Source organism: Corella eumyota, chromosome 7, assembly GCF_963082875.1.
Source record: "Corella eumyota chromosome 7, kaCorEumy4.1, whole genome shotgun sequence".
NCBI classification, from domain to species: Eukaryota; Metazoa; Chordata; class Ascidiacea; order Phlebobranchia; family Corellidae; genus Corella; species Corella eumyota.
In genome coordinates, this window is record NC_137496.1 from 6,189,901 (window position 1) to 6,217,485 (window position 27,585).

The following is a 27,585-nucleotide window of genomic DNA, read 5'->3' on the forward strand; positions in this document are numbered from 1 at the left end:
TTAAAACACAGGCTAACCTTGTAAAACATATTTACAATAAAACTACTGAAACCTAAACATGATGTGCTTTTAAAGAATATTACAATTATAGACTTTGATACATTATGTTTATTAAAACATTTAATAAACCCAACTACTACAGCCATAATAGTTCTAATATTTTTTACAATTAAATTTGGAATTTTGGTTTGGTTTCTAGGTGTAGCATTTAAATATATTTACAGGATTTTCACACAAAATATTTATTAATAATTATAAAGATATTAATTAGTTTATAAGTTTAAATAATACATCACATAGCTATAGAGTGACAATTAACAAATAAAAAATATTTGCAAAATAGAAATATTGTGATAACTAGCAGGATAAAAGCTCCATGCGAAGAAATGGAAAACTATGCCAGGTTTGTGGGTACAATCGAACGTAGCGAGCACTTATAGGTTGAGGAAAGTTGTTAAACTTATCTTCGTTGCCCAAGAATATCTTTATAAAGGGTTTGGTTTAATAAGAAATAGGTTTAATATGATAACCACTAAAATATTAAATTTTAATGATCTCGTTTTATTATTGTTTGTGTTTTTTTACCAGCTTATAGAAAAAACTTAAAACAATGGGGTAATCATTAACAAATACGTTATTTAACGCAATTATATCAAAGTAGCTTTTATTAAAAGTATTAATTAATCTTTAAAATTTAAGTTTAAAAATGGCGTTGTTTATCGCTTTCCATTTAACTTGCGACAATCTATGACATTACATAACGATTATAATGTTGATTGTTTGAACAATGGTTTGCTTGGCTATTGTCATCTAGCTTGTAAACACACAGCCCAAAACAATTAATTAGTAAATATTTATAAAACAATTCCACAAAAATATATATCTTTGAAAAAAAAAATTTAACTTGATTTTTTAAATAAAAAAATCAAATTAAAAAGTAAATCAAATTAAAAAGTAAGCCAAATTTTATTTATTTCCCTATTAAGCTTACCAGATCATTTTCATTATTTTGGATAAACTGCATATTTAATGTACTGGACCCATAAGATATCTTAAAGCTGGTGATCCAATGATATTTTATGTAATTTCCCTGTGTCACAACTCCTGTCACTTGAGTTGATGTCTTGAGGTCAATTTGGATCCATTGCCCAACCCAGGCTAATAATTTAAATAAAACAATGTTAATGTTTATTTTCCACTGTGGCAAGCGCCTAATTCTTAACCGCTTCCCATCGTGTTAAGTTCATACGAGTTCGCCGAGCCGATGTATATTATCTTCAAGGATGGTTCGGGCGTCAAGAAGTTTACATAAAATGACGACGTTTAACCGGTCAGGCCATAAACAATGCAATTTAACAGACCAAATAACACAATTCATTGAAACAATGTCAACAATTAGACTTCTAACCTCTCCAGTCCAGTGCTAAAACGTCATCGCAATAAAACAAACCAAGAAAAGGACGACTCGTATAACTTTTCCAACGCCACCTTGTTGTTATAATTACCCTACCTTCTGGGTAAATAAGCCTGCATTTTTATTATTAAAAAAAACTCTCTCTCGAACGCTTCTTAATTATAGCAGTTAACCACAAAGTTTAGACTTATCAGGAGTTTAGTCTGGCCTGATGGCCAGATGCGCCGATTTAAAAATTTAATGTTTGATTTTAATTAGTATTGCGCGTTTAGTGTAATCAAGTATTTTTTTTATATTATCTGTATGTACAATATAAAACTTTAAACAATTTCCTTAATAAATAGTCTAAAGGCTATCTGTGGTAAAGCCAAAATAACAATCCATAACTTAAAATTTATAAACCACCCCATCACCATTATATTTGATATATAAAGCTTATAAAAACATTTAGAATAACCTACACCACTATTTAAAGGTTGTGAAACTTCATTATAAGATAGAAAAAAATTCCAACAACTCACCCCGACTAGGTGCCCAACCATAGGTATGAGCATCTAATCTTGCTGTATGTGGTAAGTAGAATTTGTTGACATAAGAACTAGCTGTGATGTCAGTACCCGGTATTCTCCCATCTTTTAATCCAAGCCCACATGAACTAACTATGAGTGCTTTTACACAAATAATATATACATTTTTTAGATTCCTAATAAAAAAGGTTTAATCAAATTATTTATAATGCCAGCTTTTATTTAAAACTGGTAGCATGTGACTTTTAAATGAAAAAGAACAAGTTGGGTTATGGTTTTTAATAACATGCAAAAGTTGTTTATTTAAATATTTTTTTTGATTTTTTTGATTTTTGTTATTAAATTTCACAATGTAAAAAATTTTAATCTACTTTATCAACATATTAACCGGCAGGTTATCAACATATTAACCGGCAGTTTAAAACATATTTTTTAACGACAGCGTTCAATAATAATTTTAAACTGATTTTTTTGTTTTAGATATAATGGAGATCAGTGGACAATATAGATAAAGTTTGGTGTATCTAAATTCTTTGAAATAAATTTCAATAAAAAAATAATACAATAAAGACTAAATAATACAATAAAGACTTTATAATACAATAAAGACTTTAAAAATACCCTTTTAGACTTTAAAAATACCTTTTTAAAGTTAATTATTTTTAAATAGTTTTTATTAAAGTAACCAAGATACCTTTTATTTGGGGAAGGATCTTTTTCATCTCCGACACAATTTCCCCTTCGCAAGAACACTCTCCAGTAGCCCCAACTGAACCCTTGGGACCTATGGGGCCAATTAAATCCTGTTCACCCTTCTCCCCAAGTTGCTCAAGCTTGCCTGGCCCCCCATGCTCTGCTGACCTCATAAAAGCGGGGCCATTGGGGCTTACGGTTAAACAAATTTTTTTTTTACGGATGCAGCTAAGCATAACCAGAAACACAAAATTAATATTAATTTTAAACTCATTTTTACAACAATCAAAGAAGGAATGTTTAATTCGAAACCCAGTTAAATTAAATATTAACAAGCTAGTTTTAGTTAAGTTTAAATTCTTATCACAAATTATACAACGTTAAATTTAGGTTTAGGTTTTATTTAATAAATCCTTATATTTTTTTAATTTTGTTTGGTTTAATTTTTAATTAACTTAAATCATATGTAGTTTACGGGCCTTGCCAAACAGTTTTGTACTATGTGGACTCTCTCTTGTACTTCACAGTCCTAGGAAATTCCTTTTCAGACTTAATTGACACTAAGCTTCTTTATTATTTTAATAGTTTATATGGCTGATACTGCCATTTTACAGACAAAACTCCTTTTTGTATATATCTTTATCCTTAATGTGAGAAGACTAATTTTATAACCTAAACATAGAGTAACATCATTTACTCCTTAGTCTCGACTTGCTTTTTGCAGTTTGAAATGTTATATAGATTAAAATTGCCTGATAATTAAGTGCTGGCTTAGCAAGTGTTCATACCGTTTACCTAAGGGCGCTACGGCATGAAAGCAGTAGGGATTGAACCTAAGACTTCATGAGTTGTAGCAAGTGTTGTTACCGCTACATCACGCTGCAAGTTTAAACTTTTTCCATTGATCACAGTATACCCTAACTCTCCCCTAGGAAAAGCCACATCAATTACTAAAAAAATGTTGAACTAATATTTTAGTAAGATGTCGTTTTCAGTCAACATGTTCATAATCATTTGGGCGGATGCTATAGTGGGTAGAAGGTCAGGGTTAGGGAATATATTTATACTTTCAAAATTAAATTACCAAACAGGCAAGTTTGCAAAGTTAAATTAACCTACAAAGTAAATTATTAAAATAATGTACGGTCTGCTAATTAACAATAAGCATCACCACCAATTTGGAATTCAACTGAACTTAAAACTTTTTTATTTAACACTATTATTTTAAAATGTATCAATATCTATTTTATGTTAATCTTTATTGCATTTTTTGTTAAATAACTGCCGAAGGCAACTCGAGACTGGGTTGGAATAATGGTTGTTACGCTATGTTGAGGTCTGAAAGTTAACCTTCCTACATTGATGATAAAAAATTACACAAAAAAATAATTCTTTAGTAAAGTGAACTTAAATAATTGTTAAACAAATTGTAGTACTTTACAGTCCTCGCTAATATGCTAATTTACTTAAAGGCCCTTGATTATTGTTAAATATGCGTTTTATATTTGTTACATTTGGCAACCCTGAGGTTTGATAATCAGCCGTGCGTTTGACTTGATTGAAAGGTTTTTTAATACTTACCGTAATTTCATGGCTATTATTTTTATCGTTGTGAATCTAGACTGATGGGCTATTTAAAAGCGATTTAAAGTGTTATATGTAATTACTACTTTTCCTACTGTGAAACTATTTGGAGTAGTGAACTGATACGTACGTTTTTTGATCCATAATTCGGGCTTGTGAATTTTCGGGTAATTACATTTTGCATTATTATTAAGTTATTTTGTGTTTATGTTTTGTACTAAATGTCTCTTTTACCTTTATCAGGAACTTATTGGGTAGTTTTATCGTCTGTGCCGTATATTTTCATGAGCCAATATCTGCCATTTATTAGGTATTTATGCCTTTTATTGTTAATGTGCCTAATAGGGCTTTGCTATTACAGCCTTTTTCTTTACCTTACCTTTTCAATTGCTAATTACAGATTGCTTGAATTAACCACGATTACACAAGTTGACCTTTGTATCCAATGTATAAGTGGCTTGCTAAACGTGTCGGTAAGATGTGTTTTGACTTCGATATTCTCTGTATTATGTTTTTATTATGTGGTAACAATTAGTTATATTGTGATCGCTTATTTTTCTATAGCATTATTGACTATAGCTGATTTATTTTTTGTAGAAACTGTCAATGAACGAATGTGTTTGTGTGTGAACGAAATAAAATTGTTCATTCATGTGTGCGACTAAAAGCGGGGTCAACTTTAATAAAGCAAGAATAGTTCAATCAGTACAAATAGTCTTATGCTAAATACCCTCAGTGCATGGCCACTTAGCACTAGAAGAGAGGGCATTTAACACTTATTCTTTTGCATACTTTAAGACCCTCACTAGTTCTCCCTTGTGTATAAGGTCATTGCTAATTCCCTCTTGTACTTCGTGGTTCTTGCTTATTCCCTTATGTACTTTACAGTCCTTGCTAATTCTTTCTTGTATCTTATGGTTTAAGTTTTTTTCAAGAACCATTAAATACAAGTAAACCATAAACTACAATATTGTTATTTAATGAAAGGTATCTTATATGTCATAACCACTTTGGCCTAGTCATCTATATGCCATACCAGCTCAACAGCATTTGCTTATGAATGTTAAAACAGGTAGAAAAAGGCAATCTGCAAATATAAAGAAATTTGTCAAACTTAAATTACAGCTAGCTTGCTTTTTGTGGTTTTGTTTACTATTTAAAGTTGGCGACCTTATGTCATATTACCAAAAACAAAGCAATTAAAAAACAACAAATAAAATTCTGTAAATTTTTTTATTAACGCATTATTAACTATCAAAAAATAAATTTAATCATAAAAATACTGTTAAAAAACCTAATCATAAAAAAACTTTCAAAGTCACAAAATGCTACAAATTTAATTATTAGTATAAACAACCCGATACAAATCTATCTCAAGTTCCACTCAACAAACGAACCATATAAAAATTGATTAATTTATATTGTGTTTAAGCTATTACTAATCAACGAATTATTAATGAGGATTTGCGATAACCAATAACAACATCTACCTTATAAGGAATTAAAAGCCAGCGATGCCGTTAAATAAAAACTTGTATTTGTATATAGCTAAATCACTTAACATTATCGTTAGGAAAAAAGCAATCTGAAAATTTAACGAAATTTGTTTTAATTTTTTTGCTGGCTTGCTTTTGTGGTTAAGTTTATGATGTTTTGTTCTATCTTTAAATCGAAGCCCTTAGGTTATATTAAGGAGATTAAAATTCGAGTATTGTTTAGGTCAAAAATTAATCATCAAATTATTTATTGTGTAATTACAATAAATAATATTCCAACTGGCAATTTAAAACAAATCTATTAAAAAATAACAAACGTGTGCGGTTTAAAATTCAAGCATTGCCGTAAAAAGAAAAATTAAGCATTTGTTGCACCCTCCTATATGTTTTACATGATCGCACACAACAACATCGTCAATAATAACATTATTAACTTGATCACTAGCAGTGGCGGCTCGTCTATGTAGCTAATGGGGCTAAAACCCCCACTTTTTAACATGTTTTTTTTTAATTATAATTTATTTTATTTTGAATAATATTTGTTTTTTCGGCAATGTTTTTTGCTAAAATTATTAAAAATATTAAAAATTAGCGCCTATTTTGACCACGAAATACGCCAAAATTTTTGAAAAACGTAGCGTAAACATGTGAGAGCTAAACCAAAATTAGCCCCACGGGCTGTCAAATAAAAAATATTTTAACGCTGTTTTTGCCTTCATGATTCCGAAATTTAAAAAAAAGTTGACAACTTGAATCAAAAAGTGGGGCTAAGCCAACCATAAAGTTGCCAAATAATTTGACAATTTTAGCTTTGTGATTTTTTTAAATTTGACGTTCAATTTACTTAGTAATTAAAATATAAAATAATTAAAACATAATTTGGGTATTTTATGATTTTCTCTGGAGGTAATAAGTCCCTAAATAATATTTTTAAGTTAACAAATAAAAATAATCATTGGATTTTTGTATGAAAGGTCGTCGCACAAGTTTTAGAAAGGGCGTGCACATGTCTTGCGGAAACAGTCATTTTAGGCTAATTCCGCATACGTTTTTTTAGTAAAAAAATGTATAAATTTGTTAATTTTAATTGAATTTTGGTAGTGTTTTTAGCCAAATGTTATTTATTTATTGATTGGCAGTCGAAGTAAAGTGCAGAGTTTATTCTGCCTGCCCACGCCATATCCAGCCAGTCAGCCCAAACGGCGAACGCCATGATTAGCAGATTAGAGTTTTGCCATATATAAAAAAATATCTAATTGTGGAAAACTTGAAAAAACCAAACTGTGTACTAAAATAGTTTGTTGGCTATTATTTTTTTTATCATTTTAGCAAGCATTATTTAAACAGAAAATAGCAAGTATTTTGCTTAGTTGTAATTTGGTATAAGACTGATAAGAACAAGTTTGTGATTTCTTAGTAATATTTCGACTATTTTTGTGGATACCATAAACCATGAACCAGGTTGATTGTATTCTGAAAAGTTTTCCTTTGAGTTTTGAGGCAAAGTTAGACTTGAAGCGCCTTGGACCTCATCAGCCAAAATCTATTGAAATAAAAAGTACAGGCCCTAAGCAAAACCGAAAGTTTAATGTTCAGTGGTTTTCGAGAAAGGAATGGCTTACTGTAAGCGAGGAAAAAAAAAGTTTATTTTGCTTTTACTGCCTTTTGTTTCGAAAAGGTGAAGAAAAAGAAGTTACTTGGTCAAAGGAAGGTTTTAAAGATATAAAACATATTTCAGAAAAAATAAAGCGACATGAGAGTTCAAAAATGCACATTACCAATGCACTTTCATATAGCCTACTAGGAACAGTAGATATTCAGTCACAGATCAGTGTAGGACACAGCTTATCTGTTGAGAGGCACAATGAAATTGTTAAAAAGAATAGACACATTCTCGACCTCATTGTTAACTGTTTAAAATTTTGTGGAGTACATGAAATAGGTATGCGAGGACATGATGAATCAGAAGGTTCCTTTAACCGAGGCATATTTTTGGATTTATTGCAGTAAATAGCAAAATCGGATAACGTTTTAAAAGAGCATTTGGAAAGTGCCACAGTAAATAAATACACATCCAAAACAATCCAAAATGAACTTTTAGATTGCATGTTTACTGTATATAGAAATACATTAGAGAATGACATAGGTAATGCTGATTTTGTTGCTGTTCAAGCAGATGAGACAACTGATATTGCCAATCGATCACAATTTGCAGTACTTCTTAGATTTGTAGTGGATGGCTATCCTGTTGAACGGTTTCTGTCATATTACGAAGCTAATGATCGTACTGCTGATGGTATGACCTCCCTTTTAAAACATGCACTTCAACCTTTTCATCTAAAAGAAAAGCTTATTGCCCAGACATATGATGGTGCATCTGTTATGAGTGGGAAAAAAAATGGCGTTCAAAAAAAAATGCAGGAATGTTTTCCCCATGCCAAATTTGTGCACTGTTATGCTCACCAACTAAACCTGATACTAAATCATGCATGTCAAAGTATTAAAAGCATTAAGTTGTTTTTTGCCAACTTGTCTGGATTCTCTACCTTTTTTTCTATGTCTCCGAAACGTTCAGATGTGTTACGATCAGTTTGTGAAAAACGACTTCCAAGACCATGTGAAACAAGATGGAATTTTCAATCTCGAGCTGTCCAAAGTGTTTTAAATAATAAGGAGAATCTTTTAGCAACTTTTGAAAAGATTCTTAATGAAACACACTGGGACATAACTTCAACACAAGGATGTATTGGATTGACACAACTTTTAAAAGATCCCACATTTCTTTACTTTTTGAAGTTTTTCAATGATGTCTTTCACCATACAGATATATTGTATAATATTCTGCAGTCAAGAGAATCGACTGGGGTGAATGTTGCCTTTGCTATTGATTCATTTCAGAAGGTTATTAATGATATTCGTGGAAAACTTGTGGAACCTAGTATGGAATTTTGTCCAGAGTTGTCAAAACGCCAAAGGGTTGCTACTTCTTCAAGATTGCTGTGCGCAAATGCAAAAGAAGCCTGTGATATAATAATTGTTGAAATTATTAATCGATTTAGCAACATAAAACAATTTGAGTCGTTCTCATTAGTTAATCCATGTTTGTTTAAAAGGTTTAAAAACATATTTCCAGTTAACTTGGTTAAACAGTTGGTACTGGGTTACCCCATGATAGATAGTTTAAAGCTGGCCAACGAACTTAAAGTGTTGTACACTAACAACAGCTTTGAAAACATTAAATCAGTTGTGGGTTTGAATTCATTTCTGATAAAAGGTTCACTTTTGAATACTTTTTCTGAAGTTAGTAAGGTTACAGGAATAGTTTTAACTACTCCAATTGCAACTGCAGAATCTGAGAGGTGTTTTAGTACTTTAAAACGAATTAAAACATTTTCAAGAAACACCATGAGCCAAGATAGGTTAAATGCTTTAGCAGTCTTATCCATTCACAAAGATGTCATTTCAGCCACACCTGATTTTAATAAAAATGTCATAGAATTGTTTTCCAAGTTGAAAATTAGAAGAACTTTTTTAAATTATAAATAAAGTGTTTTTGATGATGAGTGTTGTAATGTTGATGTTTTCTTAGATAAGGATTGTGCCGACCCTCCACTGTTGATGTGTTGAGTTTTCCTGGAAAATAATCGATTATGCCGACCCTCCACTGTTGATGTGTTGAGTTTTCCTGGAAAATAATCGATTATGCCTGCCCTCCACTGTTGATGTGTTGAGTTTTCCTGGAAAATAATCGATTATGCCTGCCCTCCACTGTTGGTTGAGAAAGAATTAAAAGGTTTAAAAAAAAAATAAAAAGATTATATAAATAAATTTTACTTTCAACCAATATGGGGGAGGGGAAGGGAGGTAAGAAACAAATTTTAATATGTTATATAGCTTGTTAAAATACCTTATTAAAAAAAAGGAATAGTCAATTTATTTACTTTACACATTTTTAAAAATCAAATTACAAAAATTATAGTGGTCAAGGTGGTGGAAGAAGGGGTCGGGGTGGAGGAAGAGGAAAATGGGTTTGGCGAGGAGAGGAGGGGGAATGGGAGGATAAGGGCTGGGGGAAAAGAGGAAGAAGGTCGGGTGGGTGGAAGGAAAGAGGAGAGAAGATGAAAAAATTAGGGTAACTGCAAATATTATATTTAAATATTTCATTAATTTAACAATTAAATAAAAAAATTTTAGAGAAGAAAACATGAAAAGGAAAGAAGAAAGTGAGGAGGAGAGGTAACTTAGGTCTAAATTAACAAGTTTACAATGGGGTTGATTCATGTACGCGTTTACCGCTAATGGCGCTAGACCTCGGTCCTACGGTTTATAGTTACGAGCGACGCCAAAGGTAAAACATATATTTATTTAATATCATAACTTTTAAAAAATGAATTATGAAGAGAAAACGGTTGCCGAGTTAAAAATACAATTGGCCAAGCGGGGAGCTAAAGTCACGGGAAGAAAAATCGATTTAATTAATAGGTTAGTTATGAAACAAATTATCTAGCCCAGCTAGCTTAGCTACTAAAAGGCCGATCTTAATAAGCCCGCCATCAACTTCGTGCTTTCCAAATTTGATATATTTTCAAGTTTCTAATCATTTCTTTAATGTTACATTTAACCACTAAACGCTAATATTTATACGAAATATTCAATATTTTAGACTTAAAGACTATGACCGTAACAACAACTTTTCTGTGGAAGTTACCATTCCAAAAAACTTGATTGTTAGCTGGCCCACAGAACCTTTCAGAAGTCTGTGTGTGTTGGATCGCCATATAATTCCACAAATAAAACATTCATTTATCAAAGCCTATTTTGTATACCGAGGTGCTTTAGACAGCACAAGTAACAGTGATCTGAAATTACTACAAAAGGGAAAGCTGCTACTAGAAAGTAAAAGCATGTAGTATATTTTATACACAGCAATCAGTTTATTCTAGTGGGTTAATTCAGGCTGCAATGAAAAAAAATGTTACTTATTGCTATAAAATTAAAATAAGTGAGTCAGGAGAAATAGAAAACACTGATTGTGATTGCCCAGCAGGTCAGGGTCCCCATGGTACATGTAAACATGTTGCAGCTGTATTGTTGATGCTAGTTGACTTTGTGGATACTGGTATCATTAATATAGCAAAATCATGTACAGCAGCATTGCAAAAATTTCACCATCCAACCAGCAAAGACGAAGGTAAAAAAACTACAAGTTAAGAATAGAAACATATATTAGCAAACCCACCACAACCGCGACAACACGATGGCAGCATCAAAAGGCACGAAGAAGGCAGTCAAGAAGGCCGCGCCGGCCGAAAACAAAAAGAAGCGACGCGCCCGCCGAAAGGAGAGCTTCAGCATCTACATTTACAAGGTGCTCAAGCAGGTGCACCCCGACACCGGCATCTCCAGCAAGGCGATGAGCATCATGAACTCGTTCGTGAACGACATCTTCGAGCGAATCGCGTCCGAGGGCTCGCGCCTGGCAACCTACAACAAGCGGCACACGATCAGCAGCCGCGAAATCCAGACCGCCGTGCGACTGCTCTTGCCCGGCGAACTGGCCAAGCACGCCGTGTCGGAGGGCACCAAGGCCGTGACCAAATACACCAGCTCGAAGTAGTTTTTCGACGACGACGAAAAAAAAAACAGCGAAACGGCTCTTTTCAGAGCCACCCCTCGTGCTCGAAAGAGAAAAGCCACCACGCCCGTTCGCGGGCCCCATCGAAAAACACGTTTATTAATATTTTTATTATCAGACAAAGTTGTTGTTGTTGTTGTTGTTCGCTCGTTCGCAAATAGCGGCGAGAAGATCGAAATTTCGCTCGGGCCCCGGTCGCTCGAGTGCTTTCGGCGGCCGCGCGAGCTCGCAAAACGACGGGACGGCTACGCCCCACGACGGCCAGACCTGCGCCCTTGGGCGCGCCGCGGTTCCTGCGAGGCGCCAAGGCGACGAAAGACGGCGGCGCGGGCCCGTCGCTCGCCGAACGGGCCGAACGAGGCGAGCAAACTCGCCAAAACGCGGCCCGGCAACGTTTTGCCGAGGTTCGGCGACCGACCGCGAGCGAAGCTCGGCCACCACGCGCACGGCGACGCGACGGGGGGCTGCGGCGGCCGAAGACGCTCGTTTCGAGCCGCTGCCGAGCTCCGTCCGAGGTCGCGCGGCCGCGCCGCAGCAAGAAACGTGCTCGCGCCTTAGCACAGATTCGCCAGCAAAAGCCGCCGCCAGGCCGATCGCTCCGTTCGCGTCGTTTCGTTTCGGTTCGACAGCGAGCTATTTATAACGCGTCATAGCAGTGGCCGGGCTTTCATAGCGAAAAGCGAAATCGAACGAAGACCAACCAACATGACAGCCCAACAGCAACAGCAACAGTCCGCCGGCAAAGCCAAGAAGACGCCGAAGGCCGCGCCGCCGGCGCACCCCACCTACCGGGTCATGGTCGCCGCCGCCGTGGCCGCGACCAAGAACAAACGCGGCACGTCTCGCCAGGCCATCGTCAGCTACATACGGAGCAACTACGACGTAAAGGACGGCACGGCCAGCCGCAACGTCACCGCCGCCGTCAAGCGAATGACCGCCGACAAGACTCTCGCGCAGACCAAGGGCACGGGCGCGTCCGGCTCTTTCAAGCTTCCCGTCGCCGAGAAGAAGAAGAAGCCCGCCGCCGCCGCCGCTAAAAAGCCGGCCGCCGCCGCAGCAGCGAAGAAGAAGAAGCCCGCGGCCGGCCAGAAGAAGACCGGCACGCCGTCCAAAAACAAGCGGGCCGCGGCCAAGAAGTCGGCGCCCGCCGCCTCGAAGAAGGCCACGCCGAAAAAGGCAGCCAAGAAGCCCGCCGCGAAAAAGGCCACGACGGCGGCCAAGAAGCTCGCGGCCGCCAAGCCGAAGCCGAAGAAGCCCGCCGTGAAGAAGGTCGCCGCGAAAAAGTCGACGACGGCGAAAAAGGCCAGCAAGAAGTAGCCGGCGCGGCGTTGCGCCCGTCTGGCGCGCCCTCACACAACGGCTCTTTTCAGGGCCACCCGTTGTTTCAGTCGAGAGAGATTCCCGGGGTCGGGGTAATTACGAAGCCGGCAGGTGGCCGGGCGGCGTCGCTCGCGATCGACCGCCCTTCGACGTTCGGCGCCCCGCGGCGAAGCACGAAACGAGCGGGGTGCGCGCGCTGCACGCCGATTGGTCGCGGCGGTGAAAATGCGCCAAAGCGCGCTTTCGCGTTTCGCTCGCGTCCGACTCGGCCCGTATAAAGGCGCGCGCCGGCCGAAGTCGAGCACATTCTTCAGCGGACAGCGAAGCAGCAACAACAACTCACTCACTTATCAGCAACATGTCAGGACGAGGCAAAGGCGGAAAAGGCTTGGGAAAGGGGGGCGCGAAACGACATCGCAAGGTTCTGCGCGACAACATCCAGGGTATCACGAAGCCCGCGATCAGGCGTCTCGCTCGACGGGGCGGCGTCAAACGAATCTCCGGCCTTATCTACGAAGAGACTCGCGGCGTGCTCAAGGTCTTTCTCGAGAACGTGATTCGCGACGCGGTCACCTACACCGAACATGCAAAACGGAAGACCGTAACCGCGCTCGACGTCGTCTACGCTTTGAAGCGCCATGGGCGAACGCTGTACGGCTTCGGCGGTTAGGCGGCGGGCCACGCAGGCGACAGCAACACAATCGGCCCTTTTCAGGGCCACCCGTTTAACGCAAGAGAGAGTTACTTAGACCGGCACGCCGGGCGATGTTTTTTTCGCCGCCGAATCGACTCGCCTTCCCGGCCTCGCTCGGCGCCGTTTCATTGGCGCTCAGCGGAGCGCGCTCATTGGCCGCGCGCCGGCGCGCCAATTCTTCGACCAACGGCAAGCGACGCAGTGGCAGTATAAAAGGCGCTTCGAACCGAGCGACGACATCAGTTTCAGTGGAACGTCGTCGCAGTAAACAAGCAGACCAAGCAAAAAGCAAAGAAATGGCAAGAACCAAGCAGACAGCTCGAAAGTCGACAGGAGGCAAGGCGCCTCGCAAGCAGCTCGCCACCAAGGCCGCCCGCAAAAGTGCGCCGGCCACGGGCGGCGTCAAGAAGCCCCACCGTTATCGACCGGGGACAGTCGCGCTGCGCGAGATCAGGCGTTACCAGAAGTCGACCGAGCTGCTCATTCGCAAGCTGCCCTTCCAGCGACTCGTGCGCGAAATCGCGCAGGACTTCAAGACCGACCTCCGCTTTCAGGGCAGCGCCGTGATGGCCCTGCAGGAGGCCAGCGAAGCTTACCTCGTCGGTCTGTTCGAGGACACCAACTTGTGCGCGATCCACGCCAAGCGCGTGACCATCATGCCGAAAGACATCCAGCTGGCCAGGCGAATTCGAGGCGAGAGGGCCTAGGCGAACGCAGCAGCGTGCCGCACCACACAAACGGCTCTTTTCAGAGCCACCCGTTCAACAAGAAAGAGTTCCGAGTAACGTCGGCCGGCGCCGCGCGATCGGCCGTGCGACGTTCTTTTGCCGCCGAAGCGACCCGCGCTCTCGGCCTCGTTTCGAGAAAGCTAGCCGGTCGGGCAAAAGAGGGAAACCCCCCACTGGCTGCGACAGGCAAGAGAGAAAGAGGCGCGCCGATCGGCCAGCGCGACGTTCTTTTGCCGCCGAAGCGACTCGCGCTCTCGGCCTCGTTTCGAGAAAGCTAGCAGGTCGCGAAAAAAGAGGGAAACCCCCCACTGGCTGCGACACAGCGAGGAGCGGCGGTTGGTTCGCGCACGTGTGTTTGCCGAAAATTGGCAACGAGGGCGCGGCGCAAAATGACGACGAAAACATTCGAAGTCCGGGCATCTCTCTGCAATTCTGTTCGGGTGGCTCTGAAAAGAGCCGTTTCGAGTTTTTTCGTTCGCGCCGTCGTCGTTGCTCAGGCCTTCTTCGAGGTCTTTTTGGGCAAAAGCACGGCCTGGATGTTGGGCAGCACGCCGCTCTGAGCGATCGTGACGCCGCCGAGCAGCTTGTTGAGTTCCTCGTCGTTGCGAATGGCCAGCTGCAAGTGGCGCGGGATGATTCGGGTTTTCTTGTTGTCTCGCGCGGCGTTGCCGGCCAATTCCAACACCTCGGCGCTCAAGTACTCGAGCACGGCGACCATGTAGACAGGCGCGCCGGCGCCGACGCGCTCCGAGTAGTGACCCTGGCGGAGAAGTCGATGCACGCGGCCGACGGGGAACTGCAGGCCCGCGCGCGACGAGCGGCTCTTCGGCTTTGCCTTCGCTTTGCCTCCGGCGTTTCCTTTACCTCGTCCTGACATGTTGATTCGTAGTTGCGGTTGGTGCTTCAAAGTAAGACTGTGAGGCCGTCGCCGCTCGAGTCGCTTTATATATGCTGCAGTTTTGCGCGCGCCGACCGGTCGTCGACCAATCGCGCGGCGCGCGCCGCAACTCGCTCGACTGCGATTGGTGCCCGTTTCGATGGCCAATTTGCATAAGGGAAAGCCCCCCGTTGTTTCGTATGCGCTGCAGTTAGCGCGCGCGTCGACCAATCGCGTGGCGAGCGCCGCAACTCGCTAGACTGCGATTGGCGCCCGTTTCGATGGCCAATTTGCATAAGGGAAAGCCCCCCGTGGCGAAGGCGGCGGAACGCCGATTGGCCGTTGCCGAGTCGCTCGAACGGCTCGCGCGCCTGCGATTGGCCGGCGCTTCGAGTGCTCATTTGCATAGCGGCGGTTTTAAAAGCGAGCGCGCCGACCAGCCGCCACACTCAGCTCGCAAACCCACCACAACCGCGACAGCACGATGGCAGCATCAAAAGGCACGAAGAAGGCAGTCAAGAAGGCCGCGCCGGCCGAAAACAAAAAGAAGCGACGCGCCCGCCGAAAGGAGAGCTTCAGCATCTACATTTACAAGGTGCTCAAGCAGGTGCACCCCGACACCGGCATCTCCAGCAAGGCGATGAGCATCATGAACTCGTTCGTGAACGACATCTTCGAGCGAATCGCGTCCGAGGGCTCGCGCCTGGCAACCTACAACAAGCGGCACACGATCAGCAGCCGCGAAATCCAGACCGCCGTGCGACTGCTCTTGCCCGGCGAACTGGCCAAGCACGCCGTGTCGGAGGGCACCAAGGCCGTGACCAAATACACCAGCTCGAAGTAGTTTTTCGACGACGACGAAAAAAAAAACAGCGAAACGGCTCTTTTCAGAGCCACCCCTCGTGCTCGAAAGAGAAAAGCCACCACGCCCGTTCGCGGGCCCCATCGAAAAACACGTTTATTAATATTTTTATTATCAGACAAAGTTGTTGTTGTTGTTGTTCGCTCGTTCGCAAATAGCGGCGAGAAGATCGAAATTTCGCTCGGGCCCCGGTCGCTCGAGTGCTTTCGGCGGCCGCGCGAGCTCGCAAAACGACGGGACGGCTACGCCCCACGACGGCCAGACCTGCGCCCTTGGGCGCGCCGCGGTTCCTGCGAGGCGCCAAGGCGACGAAAGGCGGCGGCGCGGGCCCGTCGCTCGCCGAACGGGCCGAACGAGGCGAGCAAACTCGCCAAAACGCGGCCCGGCAGCGTTTTGCCGAGGTTCGGCGACCGACCGCGAGCGAAGCTCGGCCACCACGCGCACGGCGACGCGACGGGGGGCTGCGGCGGCCGAAGACGCTCGTTTCGAGCCGCTGCCGAGCTCCGTCCGAGGTCGCGCGGCCGCGCCGCAGCAAGAAACGTGCTCGCGCCTTAGCACAGATTCGCCAGCAAAAGCCGCCGCCAGGCCGATCGCTCCGTTCGCGTCGTTTCGTTTCGGTTCGACAGCGAGCTATTTATAACGCGTCATAGCAGTGGCCGGGCTTTCGTGACAGCCCAACAGACGAAGAAAAGCAGCATATAATTAGATCGCGAAGTTCTGCCCGATTTTTGTCTGTCAGTCTTAGTTCAGTGAAAGTTAACAAAGAGTTCTACAGAATCTTTGGATTACTACTTAATTTCTGAAAAAAAACAAGCACCACAAATAGGAGTATATTTTTCTGAAGACCCCTCAACCCAGATTATACATCCCCACTGCCAAAATGGCGAAAAGAAACAGAAATGCTGCGAAAAACAACCAAGCAGTAGCAGATACCCTAAACACTTCACCGCTTAACCCAACTCCAACCCATACTCCAACTAGGCCTGTAATACCACCAAGAACAAAACATTCTCAAAAAACCTACGACAACCAAACCCAATACCACTACATCAACAATGAAACCCCTCCCCAAAAAATAATGAAGAAAACTATCCTTCAACATCAAAAACCGCCAACAATCAACCAACTTACGCCCAAATTACAACAAAACCTTCAACCGTTCCAAACCAAAACCAATTCGTCTGTGACCACGAAACAGATGTGTTGATAAAATTCACTGAAATGAGACCTCGAAATTGGCTTATCAACGAAATTAAAAACCTAAAATTTGAACCCACACATCTTGAAAGTCTATTCTGCAAATTCAACGGCCTAGCTATTATCACAATGAACAACAGGCAAAATGCTAAAAAACTGGAAGCCAATGTCAACAACTTAATTGATAATAAAACGTGGCAAAATGTCAGCTACTGCAAGCTCTGGAAACAGGACTTCGTACCCATAACGGTGCAAGATATACCAGGCCGATACACAGATGAACCGATTATAGAAATTTTTTTACAAACTTACAATCTGCCAGTTACAAAGGTGCATAGACAACGAGACCCAAACGGTATCCTTACAGGAAAACGTTTCTTTTATGTAAACGGTGACCTCCTAAAGCAAGTAAAAATCCCTACATTTTTCAAAATTCAAGGCTACCACTTTCCAGTTTACTATTTTGGACAAAGAACCCCAAAAGTACCACAAAATGCAGACACCCAACAACAAGCATCGAATAAAGTCAACACACCACAACAAAAAATCGTGAAAGAAAACAACAACCAACCCGTAAAACCACACCAAGCTGAGCAATCAATGATCAGCAGTGGATCTTCTCAAGCCTCCGGACCGCCGCCTAAACGACCACTCTTTCACCATTCTACACCATCTCACCAACTATCAACATCAAAACTAACAACCATAGACTCTTGTGTATTTATAACCGACGAAGAAAGAAGAACCATAGAACAATACCATCATGAACATAATCTCACATTAGAATGTTCAACCTCATCCGACGATCAAGACTCCACCCCGGAAGGACCCCAAGCAAACCAAACGGTACCTTTTTAACATTTCTCGTAACCTTAAACTTTAATATAATGATTTTTCTAATTTATATTGCTTTCATTCGTTTTATGTATAATATGCTTAACACCTGGAACCCACAGTTAAAACCAACCCATAATCGCAAAAATCAAACCAACGCTAAATTTCACAACCAAAGGCACAAAATAAACCCAATTTTACACAACAACAAATTACCAAAACCTTACCTACCTACTTTCCATAAATCGAAAATAATCTTTTTTAAATACACACCTGGATGACGTCGATGTTAAAAATTACCTCCTTGAACTGCAACGGGCTTGGCGACCCCGTAAAACGCCAAGCCCTTTTTGCCAGCCTTTCTCAGACCCAAAATTCCATAATACTACTGCAGGAAACTCACTCCCACCACCATCTTGAACAGCTCTGGTCCAACGAATGGAAGGCTGGCAAATCCTTTTTCTCCTCCTCCCCCACATCTACCATCGCTCGTGGGGGCGTTGCAATTCTAATAAACACAAATAATTTAATAGCCAAAAACGTTAATCTTACTCCAGACGGCCGCACAATAAGTATCGATATAGATACGTATACCCACACCTTTCACATAGTCAACATTTATGCACCTTGCTCCGGTCATTACAAAAACTTGACTGAAAATACCAACTATTTTAACTCTATCTTTCACCTGGTTTCATCGCAATACCCCACAATTGTAGCTGGTGATTTTAATAACATTGAAAACTTCAAACTCGATCTCAACCCACCAATTATCAACAAAACTAACAATCATTCGTTCTTTCGATTTTGCGAAACCCTTTCTATAGCTGATGCATTAAGGAAACTCCAACCAAAAATAAAACAATATACGTATACCAGTTTAACCAGTCAATCAAGAATAGATAGAATATATACATCAAACCAAATTAAAACAATATCCCACAACATAATACCATGCTGCCTTTCCGACCATGATTTTGTCACAGCAGATCTAACTCTCAGCTCAGCACAAAAAACAAACAAGGGCCAAGGCACTTGGCGAAATAACATCAAAATCTATCTGGACCCATCTTTTACACATTACATATCACATACCATACCACACCTGAACGACAACACAACAGAAATAACAAATACGTGGACTAAAATTAAGAGTTTTATAAAAAATGCCAATATCAAATTCGCCAAAAAGCACTCAAATAATTTTACCGATATGAGAAATAAACTAGAACTACAACTTGAAGAGGCAAAATTAAACTTACAAGGAAATCTAAATCAACAATTGACCCAGAAATATTTCAACCTTAAAAAACAACTGTACAATTTACACAGATCTCATACCAAAAACAAAATTCTGCAAACAATACTTTCCACAACATATACCAACGCCCCGGACAGCTACATATATTCCCTTTTGAAATCAAAAACCGAGCCCACGGAAATCCTCGAACTATACGACGACCATCTTCTGCCCTTTACAAAAACCCGTGAACTCCTAGACATAACTTTCAACTACTATAAAAATATTTACAAGCCACCAACTTTAGTAAACACCCACCCCTTTTTCAACCAACAATTTCCACAATTAACAACAGACCAATCAGATCTCTTAACCAAGCCGATAACAAAAGCAGAAATTCTGACAACAATTAAAAGCCTTACTAAAAACAAAGCCCCAGGCCCTGATGGTCTTTCTAACGAATTGTTTATCTCCCAACAGGAAGCCTTGCTTCCACCTCTGCTAAAACTGTTCAACCATTTTCTTGAAACTGGATTAATCCCAGCAAATTTCAAAACTGGAAAAATTACCCTTATTCACAAAAAAAGCTCCAAATCTGAGATAAAAAATTACCGCCCCATCTCTTTACTAAATTCAGACCTTAAATTGTTTAACAAAATATTAGCCAACCGGATAAAACTCATAACACCATTTTTACTCAGTGGAACCCAATTTGCTCAACCAGGCCTCTCAGTTGTAGGTGCAAGCCTGCTACTGAGAGACATCTACCATAAATTGTCTTACAATAAAGTAACAGGCTACATGCTTTCACTCGACTTTGCCAAGGCTTTCGACTCCATCAGTCATTCTTTCCTGTCGCAAACTCCACAACACTTCAATTTTCCTCAAAAATTCATTAAACTAATCGACACTTTACACTCAGACATTTTCTCCACTATATACATAAATAAACATCCAACATCCCCCGTCCCGATTCGAAACGGTGTCAGACAAGGATGTCCCCTAAGCCTACACTTGTTTACTCTTGCTCTAGAACCGCTACTCCTGTACATGCAACATCAACAAGATGTCATCGGAGTACGACTTACAAGCCGACATACCATCAAAACGGTCGCGTATGCCGACGACATAACCCTGACCCTTACCACCCCCCGGTCCATCCACGCTGCCCTATCAACTCTTCAACTTTTTTCAAATGCCTCCGGACTGAAACTCAATCACGAAAAAACCAAAGCACTGCTTATCAACCCACCCACTGCTGTAATAAACCTACCTCAAAATATCACTTGGACTAATTCTGTAATAACTCCACTTAACATCCCAATTGGAAAACCTAAATTTATAACGCAACATTGGAACCACATATGCCAAAAGATATCCGACGAAGAAAAATGTCTAAGAAAAATATTTTCGACACTAGACCACAAAGCTGTACTTTCCAAAACAAAGCTCCTGCCACATATTATAAATTTTGCATCAGTCTACCCAATGCCAAAAACAAAACAAATCACCATCTCCAACATAATCTTAAGATACGCCCTTAAAAATCAAAATCAATTACAGCTGGAAACCCTGGCACTTACTCGAACTAACGGGGGCTACTATTTCCCCAATATAAGGCTTTACTCGGACCTTTTCTTTCTCAAACCAATATTCTCCCACTTTAATTTTCGTAAAAACAGTACTCCTCCATCTCCGCAAGACTTAACAATCGAATATAATATCGGACTCCTCCTCTCCAAAACGTATGAAATGCCTTATCTAAATTCGATTCCACACGCCGACATACTTACACCACTTTATAAACACTACATCGACATCATTAACAATTACAAATTAACCCCAAAGCACCTCCAATTAAACTCAATCTCAAAACTTTACAAAACCCTGAACAACCAACCTAAACAAGACAAGACAACACCACTGTATGGCCGAACATACACAATAACATTCTCTCAAACAACCTAAAAACTATAAATTATAAAATTACTCAAAATGTACTTTCCACCAGATCAACTTTCTTACCCAATCTCCTAGACAATAATTCAAACTGCCCTCTCTGCAATACAAACGCATATGAAACGTCAATCCACTTACTCCACAAATGCAACAAAATTTCTCCCCTTCTCACTTATACCAACAACATTTTTACAAAACTCACTGGACATGACCATAACATATTTCAAAATTCCGACCATATGAACTTAAGCCCACCTTCAACAATTTCAATAGTAAACCTAGACCAATACGTACTACTAATATCAACACTCCACCATAACATTTGGCAATACAGGAATAAAATAGTCTATGAAAAACATACCTTCTCACAAAAAAAATTAATCGCTTCCTATATTCAATCCATACAATCCAGACTCCACTTTGAAACAAATAAGCCATACCCGATATACACTAGCCAAATAGCCGAATTAGTACAAGTAATACAGACAACAGAACACCACTACCACACAGCAATAACCTAAAAATTAACGTACATAACACTGCCAAAATAAACCTATTTTCTCCTTACTAATCCTTTCAATGTTTTCAATTTTTTACTTTAACTATATGCATGTAAACGCCGTGAACATTTACTATTGTTATTTTGAACTTTAATGTATTTCTCCATTTTCATCACCCGTACTCCTTGTTATTTTCCTTTTTGTTTTTTTGTTATGAATTACGCGCAATATTCTTTATTTGTATCACCCTTATGTAATGCAAATAAACAAAAAAATACAACATGACAGCCCAACAGCAACAGCAACAGTCCGCCGGCAAAGCCAAGAAGACGCCGAAGGCCGCGCCGCCGGCGCACCCCACCTACCGGGTCATGGTCGCCGCCGCCGTGGCCGCGACCAAGAACAAACGCGGCACGTCTCGCCAGGCCATCGTCAGCTACATACGGAGCAACTACGACGTAAAGGACGGCACGGCCAGCCGCAACGTCACCGCCGCCGTCAAGCGAATGACCGCCGACAAGACTCTCGCGCAGACCAAGGGCACGGGCGCGTCCGGCTCTTTCAAGCTTCCCGTCGCCGAGAAGAAGAAGAAGCCCGCCGCCGCCGCCGCTAAAAAGCCGGCCGCCGCCGCAGCAGCGAAGAAGAAGAAGCCCGCGGCCGGCCAGAAGAAGACCGGCACGCCGTCCAAAAACAAGCGGGCCGCGGCCAAGAAGTCGGCGCCCGCCGCCTCGAAGAAGGCCACGCCGAAAAAGGCAGCCAAGAAGCCCGCCGCGAAAAAGGCCACGACGGCGGCCAAGAAGCTCGCGGCCGCCAAGCCGAAGCCGAAGAAGCCCGCCGTGAAGAAGGTCGCCGCGAAAAAGTCGACGACGGCGAAAAAGGCCAGCAAGAAGTAGCCGGCGCGGCGTTGCGCCCGTCTGGCGCGCCCTCACACAACGGCTCTTTTCAGGGCCACCCGTTGTTTCAGTCGAGAGAGATTCCCGGGGTCGGGGTAATTACGAAGCCGGCAGGTGGCCGGGCGGCGTCGCTCGCGATCGACCGCCCTTCGACGTTCGGCGCCCCGCGGCGAAGCACGAAACGAGCGGGGTGCGCGCGCTGCACGCCGATTGGTCGCGGCGGTGAAAATGCGCCAAAGCGCGCTTTCGCGTTTCGCTCGCGTCCGACTCGGCCCGTATAAAGGCGCGCGCCGGCCGAAGTCGAGCACATTCTTCAGCGGACAGCGAAGCAGCAACAACAACTCACTCACTTATCAGCAACATGTCAGGACGAGGCAAAGGCGGAAAAGGCTTGGGAAAGGGGGGCGCGAAACGACATCGCAAGGTTCTGCGCGACAACATCCAGGGTATCACGAAGCCCGCGATCAGGCGTCTCGCTCGACGGGGCGGCGTCAAACGAATCTCCGGCCTTATCTACGAAGAGACTCGCGGCGTGCTCAAGGTCTTTCTCGAGAACGTGATTCGCGACGCGGTCACCTACACCGAACATGCAAAACGGAAGACCGTAACCGCGCTCGACGTCGTCTACGCTTTGAAGCGCCAAGGGCGAACGCTGTACGGCTTCGGCGGTTAGGCGGCGGGCCACGCAGGCGACAGCAACACAATCGGCCCTTTTCAGGGCCACCCGTTTAACGCAAGAGAGAGTTACTTAGACCGGCACGCCGGGCGATGTTTTTTTCGCCGCCGAATCGACTCGCCTTCCCGGCCTCGCTCGGCGCCGTTTCATTGGCGCTCAGCGGAGCGCGCTCATTGGCCGCGCGCCGGCGCGCCAATTCTTCGACCAACGGCAAGCGACGCAGTGGCAGTATAAAAGGCGCTTCGAACCGAGCGACGACATCAGTTTCAGTGGAACGTCGTCGCAGTAAACAAGCAGACCAAGCAAAAAGCAAAGAAATGGCAAGAACCAAGCAGACAGCTCGAAAGTCGACAGGAGGCAAGGCGCCTCGCAAGCAGCTCGCCACCAAGGCCGCCCGCAAAAGTGCGCCGGCCACGGGCGGCGTCAAGAAGCCCCACCGTTATCGACCGGGGACAGTCGCGCTGCGCGAGATCAGGCGTTACCAGAAGTCGACCGAGCTGCTCATTCGCAAGCTGCCCTTCCAGCGACTCGTGCGCGAAATCGCGCAGGACTTCAAGACCGACCTCCGCTTTCAGGGCAGCGCCGTGATGGCCCTGCAGGAGGCCAGCGAAGCTTACCTCGTCGGTCTGTTCGAGGACACCAACTTGTGCGCGATCCACGCCAAGCGCGTGACCATCATGCCGAAAGACATCCAGCTGGCCAGGCGAATTCGAGGCGAGAGGGCCTAGGCGAACGCAGCAGCGTGCCGCACCACACAAACGGCTCTTTTCAGAGCCACCCGTTCAACAAGAAAGAGTTCCGAGTAACGTCGGCCGGCGCCGCGCGATCGGCCGTGCGACGTTCTTTTGCCGCCGAAGCGACCCGCGCTCTCGGCCTCGTTTCGAGAAAGCTAGCCGGTCGGGCAAAAGAGGGAAACCCCCCACTGGCTGCGACAGGCAAGAGAGAAAGAGGCGCGCCGATCGGCCAGCGCGACGTTCTTTTGCCGCCGAAGCGACTCGCGCTCTCGGCCTCGTTTCGAGAAAGCTAGCAGGTCGCGAAAAAAGAGGGAAACCCCCCACTGGCTGCGACACAGCGAGGAGCGGCGGTTGGTTCGCGCACGTGTGTTTGCCGAAAATTGGCAACGAGGGCGCGGCGCAAAATGACGACGAAAACATTCGAAGTCCGGGCATCTCTCTGCAATTCTGTTCGGGTGGCTCTGAAAAGAGCCGTTTCGAGTTTTTTCGTTCGCGCCGTCGTCGTTGCTCAGGCCTTCTTCGAGGTCTTTTTGGGCAAAAGCACGGCCTGGATGTTGGGCAGCACGCCGCCCTGAGCGATCGTGACGCCGCCGAGCAGCTTGTTGAGTTCCTCGTCGTTGCGAATGGCCAGCTGCAAGTGGCGCGGGATGATTCGGGTTTTCTTGTTGTCTCGCGCGGCGTTGCCGGCCAATTCCAACACCTCGGCGCTCAAGTACTCGAGCACGGCGACCATGTAGACAGGCGCGCCGGCGCCGACGCGCTCCGAGTAGTGACCCTGGCGGAGAAGTCGATGCACGCGGCCGACGGGGAACTGCAGGCCCGCGCGCGACGAGCGGCTCTTCGGCTTTGCCTTCGCTTTGCCTCCGGCGTTTCCTTTACCTCGTCCTGACATGTTGATTCGTAGTTGCGGTTGGTGCTTCAAAGTAAGACTGTGAGGCCGTCGCCGCTCGAGTCGCTTTATATATGCTGCAGTTTTGCGCGCGCCGACCGGTCGTCGACCAATCGCGCGGCGCGCGCCGCAACTCGCTCGACTGCGATTGGTGCCCGTTTCGATGGCCAATTTGCATAAGGGAAAGCCCCCCGTTGTTTCGTATGCGCTGCAGTTAGCGCGCGCGTCGACCAATCGCGTGGCGAGCGCCGCAACTCGCTAGACTGCGATTGGCGCCCGTTTCGATGGCCAATTTGCATAAGGGAAAGCCCCCCGTGGCGAAGGCGGCGGAACGCCGATTGGCCGTTGCCGAGTCGCTCGAACGGCTCGCGCGCCTGCGATTGGCCGGCGCTTCGAGTGCTCATTTGCATAGCGGCGGCTTTAAAAGCGAGCGCGCCGACCAGCCGCCACACTCAGCTCGCAAACCCACCACAACCGCGACAACACGATGGCAGCATCAAAATGCACGAAGAAGGCAGTCAAGAAGGCCGCGCCGGCCGAAAACAAAAAGAAGCGACGCGCCCGCCGAAAGGAGAGCTTCAGCATCTACATTTACAAGGTGCTCAAGCAGGTGCACCCCGACACCGGCATCTCCAGCAAGGCGATGAGCATCATGAACTCGTTCGTGAACGACATCTTCGAGCGAATCGCGTCCGAGGGCTCGCGCCTGGCAACCTACAACAAGCGGCACACGATCAGCAGCCGCGAAATCCAGACCGCCGTGCGACTGCTCTTGCCCGGCGAACTGGCCAAGCACGCCGTGTCGGAGGGCACCAAGGCCGTGACCAAATACACCAGCTCGAAGTAGTTTTTCGACGACGACGAAAAAAAAAACAGCGAAACGGCTCTTTTCAGAGCCACCCCTCGTGCTCGAAAGAGAAAAGCCACCACGCCCGTTCGCGGGCCCCATCGAAAAACACGTTTATTAATATTTTTATTATCAGACAAAGTTGTTGTTGTTGTTGTTGTTCGCTCGTTCGCAAATAGCGGCGAGAAGATCGAAATTTCGCTCGGGCCCCGGTCGCTCGAGTGCTTTCGGCGGCCGCGCGAGCTCGCAAAACGACGGGACGGCTACGCCCCACGACGGCCAGACCTGCGCCCTTGGGCGCGCCGCGGTTCCTGCGAGGCGCCAAGGCGACGAAAGGCGGCGGCGCGGGCCCGTCGCTCGCCGAACGGGCCGAACGAGGCGAGCAAACTCGCCAAAACGCGGCCCGGCAGCGTTTTGCCGAGGTTCGGCGACCGACCGCGAGCGAAGCTCGGCCACCACGCGCACGGCGACGCGACGGGGGGCTGCGGCGGCCGAAGACGCTCGTTTCGAGCCGCTGCCGAGCTCCGTCCGAGGTCGCGCGGCCGCGCCGCAGCAAGAAACGTGCTCGCGCCTTAGCACAGATTCGCCAGCAAAAGCCGCCGCCAGGCCGATCGCTCCGTTCGCGTCGTTTCGTTTCGGTTCGACAGCGAGCTATTTATAACGCGTCATAGCAGTGGCCGGGCTTTCGTGACAGCCCAACAGACGAAGAAAAGCAGCATATAATTAGATCGCGAAGTTCTGCCCGATTTTTGTCTGTCAGTCTTAGTTCAGTGAAAGTTAACAAAGAGTTCTACAGAATCTTTGGATTACTACTTAATTTCTGAAAAAAAACAAGCACCACAAATAGGAGTATATTTTTCTGAAGACCCCTCAACCCAGATTATACATCCCCACTGCCAAAATGGCGAAAAGAAACAGAAATGCTGCGAAAAACAACCAAGCAGTAGCAGATACCCTAAACACTTCACCGCTTAACCCAACTCCAACCCATACTCCAACTAGGCCTGTAATACCACCAAGAACAAAACATTCTCAAAAAACCTACGACAACCAAACCCAATACCACTACATCAACAATGAAACCCCTCCCCAAAAAATAATGAAGAAAACTATCCTTCAACATCAAAAACCGCCAACAATCAACCAACTTACGCCCAAATTACAACAAAACCTTCAACCGTTCCAAACCAAAACCAATTCGTCTGTGACCACGAAACAGATGTGTTGATAAAATTCACTGAAATGAGACCTCGAAATTGGCTTATCAACGAAATTAAAAACCTAAAATTTGAACCCACACATCTTGAAAGTCTATTCTGCAAATTCAACGGCCTAGCTATTATCACAATGAACAACAGGCAAAATGCTAAAAAACTGGAAGCCAATGTCAACAACTTAATTGATAATAAAACGTGGCAAAATGTCAGCTACTGCAAGCTCTGGAAACAGGACTTCGTACCCATAACGGTGCAAGATATACCAGGCCGATACACAGATGAACCGATTATAGAAATTTTTTTACAAACTTACAATCTGCCAGTTACAAAGGTGCATAGACAACGAGACCCAAACGGTATCCTTACAGGAAAACGTTTCTTTTATGTAAACGGTGACCTCCTAAAGCAAGTAAAAATCCCTACATTTTTCAAAATTCAAGGCTACCACTTTCCAGTTTACTATTTTGGACAAAGAACCCCAAAAGTACCACAAAATGCAGACACCCAACAACAAGCATCGAATAAAGTCAACACACCACAACAAAAAATCGTGAAAGAAAACAACAACCAACCCGTAAAACCACACCAAGCTGAGCAATCAATGATCAGCAGTGAATCTTCTCAAGCCTCCGGACCGCCGCCTAAACGACCACTCTTTCACCATTCTACACCATCTCACCAACTATCAACATCAAAACTAACAACCATAGACTCTTGTGTATTTATAACCGACGAAGAAAGAAGAACCATAGAACAATACCATCATGAA

The 27,585-nt window shown here is 44.2% G+C and overlaps 13 protein-coding genes and 1 long non-coding RNA gene across 14 annotated transcripts; 11 read left to right on the forward strand and 3 right to left on the reverse strand.

The window, feature by feature from the left end:
• Window positions 1-357: 357 nt before the first annotated feature.
• LOC145760179 (lactadherin-like) lies at window positions 358-2,807 on the reverse strand. Its single transcript, XM_082574057.1, has 4 exons — window positions 2,636-2,807; window positions 1,936-2,082; window positions 992-1,158; window positions 358-483 (listed from the first exon to the last, which is right to left on the reverse strand). The coding sequence occupies exons 1-4, from the start codon at window positions 2,805-2,807 to the stop codon at window positions 358-360; spliced, it is 612 nt and encodes a 203-aa protein (XP_082430183.1).
• A 1,409-nt stretch (window positions 2,808-4,216) lies between these two features.
• Window positions 4,217-4,859, forward strand: LOC145760047 (uncharacterized). Its single transcript, XR_014286570.1, has 3 exons — window positions 4,217-4,385; window positions 4,462-4,528; window positions 4,619-4,859. It is a non-coding gene; the product is annotated as an uncharacterized LOC145760047 (long non-coding RNA).
• A 2,307-nt stretch (window positions 4,860-7,166) lies between these two features.
• LOC145760180 (zinc finger MYM-type protein 1-like) lies at window positions 7,167-9,260 on the forward strand. Its single transcript, XM_082574058.1, has 2 exons — window positions 7,167-7,720; window positions 7,838-9,260. The coding sequence occupies exons 1-2, from the start codon at window positions 7,167-7,169 to the stop codon at window positions 9,258-9,260; spliced, it is 1,977 nt and encodes a 658-aa protein (XP_082430184.1).
• Window positions 9,261-10,971: 1,711 nt separating this feature from the next.
• On the forward strand, window positions 10,972-11,331 carry LOC145760416 (histone H2B.1-like). Its single transcript, XM_082574303.1, has one exon. The coding sequence runs from the start codon at window positions 10,972-10,974 to the stop codon at window positions 11,329-11,331; it is 360 nt and encodes a 119-aa protein (XP_082430429.1).
• Window positions 11,332-12,054: 723 nt separating this feature from the next.
• LOC145760181 (uncharacterized) lies at window positions 12,055-12,666 on the forward strand. Its single transcript, XM_082574059.1, has one exon. The coding sequence runs from the start codon at window positions 12,055-12,057 to the stop codon at window positions 12,664-12,666; it is 612 nt and encodes a 203-aa protein (XP_082430185.1).
• Window positions 12,667-13,027: 361 nt separating this feature from the next.
• LOC145760183 (histone H4-like) lies at window positions 13,028-13,339 on the forward strand. Its single transcript, XM_082574060.1, has one exon. The coding sequence runs from the start codon at window positions 13,028-13,030 to the stop codon at window positions 13,337-13,339; it is 312 nt and encodes a 103-aa protein (XP_082430186.1).
• Window positions 13,340-13,659: 320 nt separating this feature from the next.
• On the forward strand, window positions 13,660-14,070 carry LOC145759120 (histone H3). The gene has a single exon (XM_082572874.1). The coding sequence runs from the start codon at window positions 13,660-13,662 to the stop codon at window positions 14,068-14,070; it is 411 nt and encodes a 136-aa protein (XP_082429000.1).
• Window positions 14,071-14,584: 514 nt separating this feature from the next.
• On the reverse strand, window positions 14,585-14,968 carry LOC145760184 (histone H2A-like). Its single transcript, XM_082574061.1, has one exon. It carries the CDS (start codon window positions 14,966-14,968, stop codon window positions 14,585-14,587), a length of 384 nt encoding a protein of 127 aa, XP_082430187.1.
• Window positions 14,969-15,452: 484 nt separating this feature from the next.
• On the forward strand, window positions 15,453-15,812 carry LOC145760423 (histone H2B.1-like). The gene has a single exon (XM_082574309.1). It carries the CDS (start codon window positions 15,453-15,455, stop codon window positions 15,810-15,812), a length of 360 nt encoding a protein of 119 aa, XP_082430435.1.
• Window positions 15,813-21,841: 6,029 nt separating this feature from the next.
• On the forward strand, window positions 21,842-22,453 carry LOC145760185 (uncharacterized). The gene has a single exon (XM_082574063.1). The coding sequence runs from the start codon at window positions 21,842-21,844 to the stop codon at window positions 22,451-22,453; it is 612 nt and encodes a 203-aa protein (XP_082430189.1).
• A 361-nt stretch (window positions 22,454-22,814) lies between these two features.
• On the forward strand, window positions 22,815-23,126 carry LOC145758938 (histone H4). The gene has a single exon (XM_082572631.1). It carries the CDS (start codon window positions 22,815-22,817, stop codon window positions 23,124-23,126), a length of 312 nt encoding a protein of 103 aa, XP_082428757.1.
• A 320-nt stretch (window positions 23,127-23,446) lies between these two features.
• On the forward strand, window positions 23,447-23,857 carry LOC145759119 (histone H3). Its single transcript, XM_082572872.1, has one exon. The coding sequence runs from the start codon at window positions 23,447-23,449 to the stop codon at window positions 23,855-23,857; it is 411 nt and encodes a 136-aa protein (XP_082428998.1).
• A 514-nt stretch (window positions 23,858-24,371) lies between these two features.
• On the reverse strand, window positions 24,372-24,755 carry LOC145760186 (histone H2A-like). Its single transcript, XM_082574064.1, has one exon. The coding sequence runs from the start codon at window positions 24,753-24,755 to the stop codon at window positions 24,372-24,374; it is 384 nt and encodes a 127-aa protein (XP_082430190.1).
• A 484-nt stretch (window positions 24,756-25,239) lies between these two features.
• LOC145758937 (histone H2B.1-like) lies at window positions 25,240-25,599 on the forward strand. Its single transcript, XM_082572630.1, has one exon. It carries the CDS (start codon window positions 25,240-25,242, stop codon window positions 25,597-25,599), a length of 360 nt encoding a protein of 119 aa, XP_082428756.1.
• Window positions 25,600-27,585: the final 1,986 nt, after the last annotated feature.